The sequence below is a fragment of the Gordionus sp. m RMFG-2023 genome, chromosome 3 (assembly GCF_954871325.1).
Source record: "Gordionus sp. m RMFG-2023 chromosome 3, tfGorSpeb1-WG-v2, whole genome shotgun sequence".
In the NCBI taxonomy this organism is placed as follows: domain Eukaryota; kingdom Metazoa; phylum Nematomorpha; class Gordioida; order Chordodea; family Parachordodidae; genus Gordionus; species Gordionus sp. m RMFG-2023.
Genome location: NC_088777.1, coordinates 3,032,179 through 3,042,935, shown reverse-complemented (window position 1 = coordinate 3,042,935; position 10,757 = coordinate 3,032,179). Strand labels below are relative to the sequence as shown.

At 28.9% G+C, this 10,757-nt stretch overlaps 1 protein-coding gene across 1 annotated transcript; it reads right to left on the bottom strand.

Annotated features, from left to right (window-relative positions):
- Positions 1–220: 220 nt before the first annotated feature.
- Positions 221–10,463, bottom strand: LOC135927395 (26S proteasome regulatory subunit 7). Its single transcript, XM_065463366.1, has 12 exons — positions 10,343–10,463; positions 10,259–10,296; positions 10,116–10,197; positions 9,822–9,983; positions 7,525–7,678; positions 6,824–6,896; positions 4,278–4,373; positions 2,401–2,565; positions 1,938–2,025; positions 1,479–1,681; positions 1,175–1,271; positions 221–405 (listed from the first exon to the last, which is right to left on the bottom strand). The coding sequence occupies exons 1-12, from the start codon at positions 10,410–10,412 to the stop codon at positions 248–250; spliced, it is 1,386 nt and encodes a 461-aa protein (XP_065319438.1). The 5' UTR covers positions 10,413–10,463; the 3' UTR covers positions 221–247.
- Positions 10,464–10,757: the final 294 nt, after the last annotated feature.

Genomic DNA, 10,757 nt, shown 5'->3' with positions numbered 1-10,757 from the left:
TTGGGGAAATTTTATTTCTCAGACAGATACGCATGTAAGAATCTCCTTATTTCCAAGGCCATATAAAAAAAATATTCAATAAACGAAATAATTTGAATTTTTTAGAATTATTATGATTAAATTTGTAATCGTGAATCGTTTAAAATAATATTTTTAAAATATATATAAATATTATAATGGTTTTATCGATAAAATGTAAAAAAGAAACAATAGTACATGAATACATTACATAATAACGAAGGAATAATCAATTATAAGTCATGTATCTAGGAGTACTACTAAATTTGGCGTAACCCTTGATAACTTTATTAATCGCTTCCAAAAAATCTTTTTCCGTCGCCATTTTCCTTCTAGCCCTTATAGCGAACATACCGGATTCCGTGCAAACGCTCCTGAGTTCGGCTCCTAAATAAAAAAAATATATGATTTTTTGTTAAAAGTTTAGTTTGTGTTTTGTCTTTGTTTTGTAACACTATTTGGGTGTTTATTTATTTATTTCGAGGATATAAATATGAACAAAAATCATTAGATTGAATTACGTCATCAATAGTTACGCCATTTTACGATTTCAATATAGGTTCATACTTCACATACTTTCTTTAAAAAAAAGGAACCCATATGTGGCAAAAGGTGCATATAAAAATAAAAGTTTTATTATTATGAGACTATGTTTCCTAATTTTAAGGTATTATTATTTCGGTGACAGGTGTCAGTGGTCTGCAAATGGCAAAATTTTCAGGCCCGCCAGGTGGGAATTCAGCTTTTGCCTAACCCGGAAAATTTTTTACATAGGATGCCCGGTCCGATCTGATTATTTAATTTTTTTAAATACAAGGCCTTATGTTATTGAACACCAAAATAATCAAACTATTTATAATCTATGGGGAGTGATTAAATTATTTGTCCCACCAATTTTAAACTTTCATAGCCTATTTTAGGCGCTGTTTGGATTTTGAATGCCAAAATTCCCTTTTTTTTTTTTAAGTTATAATATATGCAAACTCTAGTGAAAATTTTAAAAAAATCTGAGGGGGTCAGTATTATAGCCTGCTCGAAAATAAAAGGGTTCAGACCTTATATGACCCCAGGTATTGCAGACCACTGACATGTATCTTGATTTTTTAGACGAATTTTTCCAAATATATCGAAAATAAAATTATAAAATTTTTTTTACCAGTGCTATTGGGACATAGTCTCGCTAGTAATTCAAACCGAATATCCCTTTCCGTGCTCATCGATCGCGCGTGTATTTTAAATATATGGGTCCTACCCTACAAATAAAATTAATTATTTTTTTTTATTCAATTTTCCTTCTACGAAAAAAAAACAAATAAAAGCCCCCCCCTTCTCTCTCCCGAACAATTTAATAGAGGGCGTAGCTTTTTCCCTCTTTTCCCTAACCACCCAAACTCATGTTTCAATCCTATTTTCTGGCATTTTATTAAAGCTATAATTATATGGGCGTTTAAAAAACTCACGGCAAGATCGGGCAGTCCGAATTCCACTTTCCTATCCAGCCTACCAGGTCTAACAAGGGCCGGATCCAGGGTGTCGGGTCTGTTGGTAGCCATGAGAACCTTTATATTACCCCTAGGGTCAAACCCGTCTAATTGGTTTATAAGTTCCAGCATGGTTCTTTGGACTTCGTTGTCTCCTCCAGCGCCGTCATCAAAACGGGCTCCTGTCAATAAATAAAATGAAAGGTTGATAATGTTCGATCACATTCGTATAATCAGTTATTTATAAGATCAATTTTTTTTTATTACCTAGATTATAATTATAATATAAAGGCAAATCAAGAATAAATTAAAAACCATTTGCTATGATTTTAAGCGAATAATATTTATTAAAAAAATAAAAAAAACAACGCCCTTAATAAAGCGATAAGACAAAAAAAGAAATGAAAAGAAGAAATAATATTTGGATTTTTTCGCAACCTCCTATGGCATCGATTTCGTCAAAAAATATGATGCACGCCTTTTTAGTTCTAGCCATTTCGAACAATTCCCTGACCATTCTAGCGCCCTGGTGTAATAATTATGATTTTTATCATTATCTTAAATATAATTTAATTAGTATATTAAAGAATAAATTTCTTAATAATTTTGCAAAGACGTGCTAGTGATAAACGTATCGAGAACTAGCGACCTAAATAATATTAGAGAATTCCAAAATGATATTTGACTATTTTAAGGGAACAAAATAATAATTTCATGCAGACCAAATCATCTTATTCCAAAACCTAAAACTGAACCTCGCAATAATAATGTATGGCTAAAAAATCGTTGATTGCTTTTAAATTTCCCTTATCTCTCAGAATTTATACACCTTTCCTTCCCCATTAAAAATTTCATCCCAAATCATGGTGTTTTTTTAGAAAATATATATAATTTATTTAACCTCCCCAACATATTTTTGAACGAGTTCCGATCCAATAACCCTGATAAAGCAGGCATCCGTCCTATTCGCGACGGCTCGCGCGCACAAGGTTTTGCCAGTGCCAGGCGGACCAAAGAGGAGAACGCCTTTGGGGGGCTCTATGCCGAGCTTGACAAATTTTTCGGGCTATAAATATCAAACATAACATATAGAAGTTTTTTTTTCAATGTCATTGGGATTTTTTTTAGCAAATTTCTAAGACCAAAAATCCTACAGTTCACAAAAAAATGTTTTAGCTACTATTAATTCCATATTTATTTTGTTAACCTAAAAGGCATTGCGCAATTAATAATTAGCGCTTCAAAGTAAAATAAAACAACAACATAAAATAGATATCTGCACTTAGCGTACAATATGACAAATAATAATGATACTTAGATTGATGATGCATTCATAATAATGCACTTGAAAGCGTCGTTGAATGCAAATTAGCTGGAGCTGCCATTTTGGTAACCCATATAGTAATTATTCTCATGTTAGAAACTACTATTAAATCGATAATTTGCTTCCTTATAATCGCGATGATCAGGAAATTCTTTAATAAAAGTTTGCGTCAAACATGTGATTATATCGGCCTGTCGTTTATATTTTTTAATAATAATATGGGAAACAATGGCGTCCCCAGCTGTTTTCATTGATGTACACCTTTTAACGAATGCATCGTCAGTCTAGCTATTATTATATGTCATTGGATTGTATATAAAATTATTTTTAATATATAAATAAATTCCAATTTGTTTTGTAATGGTGTTAAAAAAAAATAGTTTAAAAATTTTACGCCATTTTTTTGTTACATCATTCGCTACGAGAAAAACGATTTTTAAAATATCTAATTAGTCACATCCAGCTGTTGCTAAATGACTCCATTAGCCAATCTTATTTAAAACGTTAACTCAAGATTTTGGCCAAAACTAAATCAATCAAGTAGTGATGTTTAATAACCTGACTTTGGCCAATTACGTTAGGACCTAGCCAATCTTTTAACCTAAAAAAAATTAGCTTAGAACTCTAAGTTGAATCTCAACTTGATGATTAAGATTATTTTTTGTTAGCATTAAAACTTGGCTAAATTGTTTTGTAGTTGACAAAATTTTAGTGATTTAACAACACTACATTCGAGTTTATTGATTTTGCCCACAGATGGCAAGAAATGATTGGACTTCCATTGTAGGTAATAATACTGTGGCCAAAATCTATATTTAGCTCTTTTTAGATGACAAATAAATTGGAGCTGTTTAACGGCACTACATTCAAACTCATAAATATTCGCAAATATTTTAAATGAGATGAATAACTTTTGGAGAATAATAAAAAAAATACAAAATACACTTTATCTTAGGTGAACTGGAAAAATATTGATTTATCATATCAATTCAAAGATAGATGATAAATAAAAATTAATATAAATATCGGATCGGATCGGTAATAATTTGTAGATCGGCACAGACCTTACTGCTTACTAACTTCTTACCCATATGTTTATATTACATAAATCATTACCGTTTCAGTCTATTAATTTTCTTTTTATTTATATTCGTTTTTTAGGTACGTTATTTGATACAAATTAGGTATAACCTAATCTTTACAGATTTAAAAAAATAATATGGGCTATAAAATGATGTTAAAAACGCGGGTTAATATACTACGACATATACACCATACTTATTATTTATTAAGTCATATATTTAAGGTCTGTTAGAAAGGTAACCTCAGCTTATCAAAGCCTAGACCTACTATTTTTTTTATAGAGCATCTTAAAAGAATTTTAGCATTTACATTTTTCGTGTGTGATATATATTATGGAATCAAAATTTTTTTAAAACATATGGGATTCGTACCTGTAGCAATGGCGTTTCGACGACTTCCCTCAGTTTCTCGATTTGTTCTTTGCAACCACCGACATCGGAATACGTCACGTCCGGTTTCTCTTCCACCTCGAATCATAAAAAAATGGCGTAATAAAACGAATGATTATTATTATTTTGAAGCTTGAACCCAAATAAAAAGAGGATTAAGTCCCCTATTATAGTCATTTTGTTTTAAATCGTTCATTTTCTATTTTTTGATATAATATCTTTAACGGCCATTTTAAAATTGTCCGATCCCATTATACTAAAATGGCGAAATCAAATTATATATTTACGTTACATCTAATCGAAATATAAAAATGAATGGTTCGTATTAAGCTTTAAAGATCGAGTACTTTCTAAGGCGTGCTTGAATAAAGGAAAAGGTGGGGGAATCAATCTCATTCCATAAATCAAGGTATGATGGGATATTTGATAAATTTATTAAATATTTCCAAATTAAATTTACAAAACATACATTCTTTATTCACAATTTAAAAAAATAAAATAATTAAACTATCATACAAACGATAATAAATTTCGAACAACGGCAAACCAGAAGATTCTTTAACTCGCACCCTTTCTATTGATCAAAGACAAGAATAATGACGAGAGATGCACTAACCGAATACCGGTTCAAGCCGGATATTTATGGTTATTATTAGTCGTTAGTTTTATTCGCCGATACAAAAAAATATTCGTACCCTACTACAAAGTTTAGTTGAATAAACTTTCGATTTTTTTTATATTTTATGGTCAAAAATACATTTTGAAATTCATTATGACTTATCCTAACAAATTGTAAAAATGGCACACCAAAAATCTGACTTTACCGGAAATGTATTTCCGCCATGTTTGGAATACCTACCCTAAGAATTTAAGACAATTTTTCCACGAACTTTTAAGCTTAATATAATTTATAATTAGATTTTCCATATAAATAATAATGACTCAAAGGTTAAACAGCAAAATTGTCTAAATTCATAAGACACGTATTTCCAAACATGTTAGAATGTATTTCCGGAAAATAGGAATTTTAAAAAAAAAACGCGCTCAAAAAAATTATTTAAAGTTGAAAAAATATCCAATTGTCGGTATAAGACACATTGACGCTAACGTATAACATTTATGTGTTGATTTTTTCAAGCCAGTTTTTTATAAAATTTGGGAATCTAATTTTATCGGTAATATATTTCAATTTCTGAACAATTGTGAGTTATTTATAATTTAAACATAAAAAATATCTATTTAAAAAAACTAATCTATTTTCATAATAAATTCAAAAGTTCATTTTTTTTTCTAAAAAAAAACAAGTTTTCTAACACATGATGGAATGCATTTCTACCCACTGGTTCAAAAAAGAATGATTTACGTCGAAAGAATAACATATTGACTGAAAAAAACACATTGACGATATATATTTCGTTTTTTTTATTATATAAAACAAGTTTTTTTATCATATGGTGAAATACATTTCCAACCACTGGCCAAAAAAGAATGATTTAACGTCTAAAGAATAGTATGATGACTGAAAAAAACACATTTCGTTTTTTTATAGTTGCGATACAGACTGAGATAATTGTTTGGTCTAAACTCTAGACGCGAAAATTGTTATATACATATATTTTATTCCTATAAATGATAACTAAAATCAAATACTAGGATCATGATAATTTTACTCATCTTTTGTCGTGAAAGTTTTGATTTAAAGTAAAACTTTACGTATTAAATATGAGTACCATTAAAAAAACTCAGTTTGATTTAAGAGCTACAGATGGCACCGGCCGTTCCTTGCCAAACTTCCCGTTTCCTTTCCATTTTGTTTGTTTGTGATAAAATTGAATAACTGGCTGCAAAGTGCTGTTCCAGCTGTTTTGCCAAAACACCCCGTTTTCATTTATTTTCCTTTTTTGATGATTTTAGGACAATTGTAAAAGCGTTATCAAAACTGTGTCCCCAAAGACCCACCCCCTAATAATTTAAAAATATGGATTGTTATTAAACCCTCCTCCAAACTTATCGTTCGGGGTGCCCGTGTATTTGGTCCCAAACTTTTGGCTTACTTTTTCGTTCTACTGTAAGGAACAAAATGTTTAAAATTAATTAAAAATTGGTGGGCAATATTGGCTAGATATCTGGAATCGGGGCAATATATTTTGTTATATCACATATTTCTGTATTATGCTTTGACATTTTTAAAACCTTAAATTAATATATAAAATTTTAACAGTTTAATATTAAATATAAAATTTTGTAAAGAGAGAATAAAAAATAAGGAAAAATTGACTTAAATATCATAGACTAAAGAAAAGATAATATTTAATATTCATAAGTCGGTGGTAAATGTCGATATAACTAAATTTATTATATTTAATGTTTGTGTCAATATAACTAAAAAATATAGTATTTAATTTATGCACGTCCAACGTAAATGTATCACTAAATAAATGAGTATATTTTATATGAAATATAAATACCATGCACCAACAATAAAAGTTGAATCGGTGCTTAATCTTATTTTGTAAAAAATTAAGAACTTGCATCATCGTAACTGTGGGATCAATCTTTGGAGGCAAGGGAATTTGTATCTGATATTTGTTCCTATCAACTCTGCAGTATATTATCGTAGAAAAAAATAAAATAAATATGTAAAGATGAAGTGATTAATTTAGATGTAAAGGTAAAGCAAATCGTTCAATTAAAAAGAGCAAAAAAAGTATTGAGGGAAGGTCCGATTGGTTGAATGTATTTTACAAAATTAGTATCAATTAAATAAAGCAAAAAAAAGGGAAAACCTATGTTTTTTATTATATTCTATTGTATATTAATTGGAATAAATAAATATTTAGTCAAAAATCTATTTATACGTATAAGTTCAATAAAATTTTAAATTCTATTTTAGCTAAATCTATCTAAAAGCTACTAGTTTAAACTCTTTGTATTTTGAGAACGATTTTAAAATGTAGTTTAGAGCATGTAACGAAATAAGTCTCTATGAACGTAATGTGTATATTAACGAAAAACATTTTCAACGTATTTCCTAATTCTTACATACACTCAAACTAAAATAGCGACACATTTTTTAAAAATAATTTCGGCAAGATCCTGGATTTAAGAAAATCTATTTATAAAGCTTGAATTTCTAAGAAAAATCATCTCTAAGCTTTGTACGTGATTTCCATGTACAAATCATAAATCAAGTGCAACAAAAATTATATATATATTTTTTTTAAATTACCCGACTCTCATTCCTTCCTCTATATCCGTAGGGGCTACCGTGTCGGCTAAATCTACCACGAATTTGGCGAACTGTTTCACGTTTATGATATACTTGGCGTTTCCTGAATCCGAGTTACTGTTAGCGGAGACGGGAGTCGTGGTGGAATCCATGGCTATAACCATAATATGTATACGTATATAGAAAGGGAGAGAGTAGTGTTGTTAAACGACTCATTGATTTTTAAAAACGGCTAACTCAACATTTTAGCCGGAAAAATGAAGCCCACGCTTTGAGATTTCGCTAATAGATGTCCAAACCTTTGTTCCTTCTACAAACAAAATCTTCAGGTTTGCGCTTAATTATTCTGATTGAAATAGTGAGTTAGCCGTTTTTAAAAATGGGCTCAAAACGAGTCGTTTAGCAACACTAGGAGAAGGATAAAGAAGTAAATATATATATAATAATATTTAAAATAATACAAACATTTCAATGAAGTAAATTGTCAGTATTTAATAAATGAGGTAACAAAGAAGAAGAAAAACTAATGACATTCATTTTCCATATCCAACATAGCTCAAATTTTCAATTAATCTTCAGGCCCGTGCCTGTCACATTAGAATGTATTCTTGTTAGGCATGAGCCTCGATAAATTTTTAATATAAATATTTATATTTATATATTTAACTATCATTTTATAGTTAAAAAAATCATTAAAATCTATTTATTTTAAAAAAAATAAGAAGATTTTAAATGAGGAAAGATTTTGGCAAAGGAATTTCAGCCAGATGATTGGGAAGGAAAATGTTTAATTTCATATTTTGCTTAAGCTTATATGGTGAAGGGGATGGAGGTAATGTATTGATATAAATATATATATATAATATGAGTCATTTATTAGCCAGCTAAGGTTAATAAAATAGCGAATAAGTGATTAAGTTAAATATATATCCTCTTCACAGGTTTACAGGCCTTCTTTACTTTTTATGGTCCAACCATGGCATCAATATTTGTAAGATCAAGTATTCTCATATCATCCATTATCTTTCACCCAAGTAATCTTTGGGTTTCTTGGAGGTCTTAAATTACTTAAAAATGCATCTTTCAATCCAATCACCCATCATTCAATGTACCACAAACTAGATCTATTTCTTCTCACAACCACTACAATCCTTTCTCGCAATTTTTTCCTCTAATTTTTTTTTTAGACCAAGATACCCCACATAACCATCTAATCATTCCTATCTCTATGCTCTCCAATTTAGCTTAACGTGTCACTTAATTACACAAGCTTTGTCAATGTAGACTATAGTTTCTTATACCAATGTTTCTCTACAAGGTATACATTTTTATTGGTAGAAAAGATTAACACTTTCAATTATAGAAAGGTGGCATAACTTGAACTACTTCCATGCATATCTGACCCTTCAGAATCTGTGTTTAACATTCCAGATATTAAACTTCTTCACTTTTACCTAGATTCATTGCCTATATCCAAGCCACCCTTATTTACGTTATGATTATTGTGGACCTCTTTCATGCATGTTTTACAGATTACCTGTAGTATCTTTCACAGCACTATAAATTTTATCAGTTGTTGGGTAATGTTGTGCTGATCAATAAATTTTTCATTAATCCCATACTATATCACTACAAAACTGATCTGATAACTGATACCAATATTTAAATGGAATTTATATACCATCTATATTTGAATAGCTGCCATAAAATGAATATTTGCCATTCAAATAAAAGCTTTTATGAATTATTAAGAATTATGTTTTTTTTGATCTCTTTAAAATGTGGTGAATGTTTATGGATAAATGTAGTCATTAAAGCTCAATTTTGCTGATTTTTAAAAATGTCAATCAAGATTTTAGCAAAAATATTATTACCTAATCCAGATAATAGATGTACAGCCTTTTCCAAGCCTGGCTAATTTACTTTTAGCCAAAATCTTAAGTTAATTGATTAAAAACAGCAGCTTAATAAAATAATTCAATTTTTTTAAACATTAAAAATAAACTTAATTTTGGTTCCCTGTATGAATTTGTTATAATGTATAAAATAAAACTGCTGACATTTTATCATAAAGTTAGAACATTAGAGAATTATAACTTTTATATTATTAAAATGAAAATTAATTATATTTAATTGATTGGAACCATACCTTATTGAATACTTTAGAAATGCTATTTTAAATTACAAATTTCCAGATGGATTAGACATTATAATAATGAAGCATGTAAATAATTATACTAAAATAAAAACACCCTTTAGATAAAAAAAAAGTGGAAATTTTTTTTAATAAATCTAACCTTCAGGTCCTGAAGTGGATGTATCAGGAACTCCTGAACTAGGTTGAATAATTTTTACACATCTGGCCACTTGTAAAGGTTGCTCTGATTGCAATACTTGCTTATCTGCATTTAAATCCCATAAAGCAGGGGGAGCCAGCCCTGTATCTGATTCTTTTATACCTGTATTATTGAAAAATTATTTACATATATGTATTCAAAATATCTTGCAATAAGTATATATATATATGATATATATCGAGGTTTACCATATGAGTTAAATTTATTCTTAAAAAACTGGAAATGATAAAAAACCTGATAAATCATTTATTCTTTTCAAAATAGCAGTTGTTTCATCTTCCACACTTTTAATTGAGGTATCATATGGTCCAGACCCCTATATAGAAAATATTAAATAATACAATTAGAGAAACAAGTTAGTTAAACATGTGACTTACATAGCTTTTCAAAATATCTATATCTGTCTCATCAAGTGCTATAAATATATATTAATGTATAGAACAAAAACAGAAGGAATGTACATTGAACTGGTTTGTCTTCAATTTCTTCTTTTTTAATTTTTCTTTGATCTTCTCCTAAATAATCTGGCATGATGTAAAGATTTGCTATAATTCTGAAATCCTAAAATTGAGAATGTTAAAATGTTGAGATTGACATCTATCATAAATCGATAGAATAAAACTCTCCCATAGGTAATAAAAAAATTGATATGAAAATTTAAACTCTAAAATAATTGATATTCTAAGCATCAAAAGTGAACATTGATTAACATTTATTTATGATTTACTAGCCGAAGCCCCTTTGTCACCTATATCATATAAGCACTTTATTGGTTAGATTATTTTCATATGTTTTTTTATAAAAAAATTTACCTTTACGATTAAAAATAATTTTGTCAGGTATATTTCATAGTTATGTAAATTTTAAGTTAACTTA

Coding starts and splice junctions, on each gene's coding strand:
- LOC135927395 (XM_065463366.1), bottom strand. CDS start 10,412: ATGCCAGATTATTTAGGAGAAGATCAAAGAAAAATTAAAAAAGAAGAA. Junction 10,198..10,258: donor TAGATATTTTGAAAAGCTAT/GTAAGTCACATG, acceptor TTTTCTATATAG/GGGTCTGGACCATATGATAC. Junction 1,272..1,478: donor TCGGACTGCCCGATCTTGCC/GTGAGTTTTTTA, acceptor TTTTATTTGTAG/GGTAGGACCCATATATTTAA.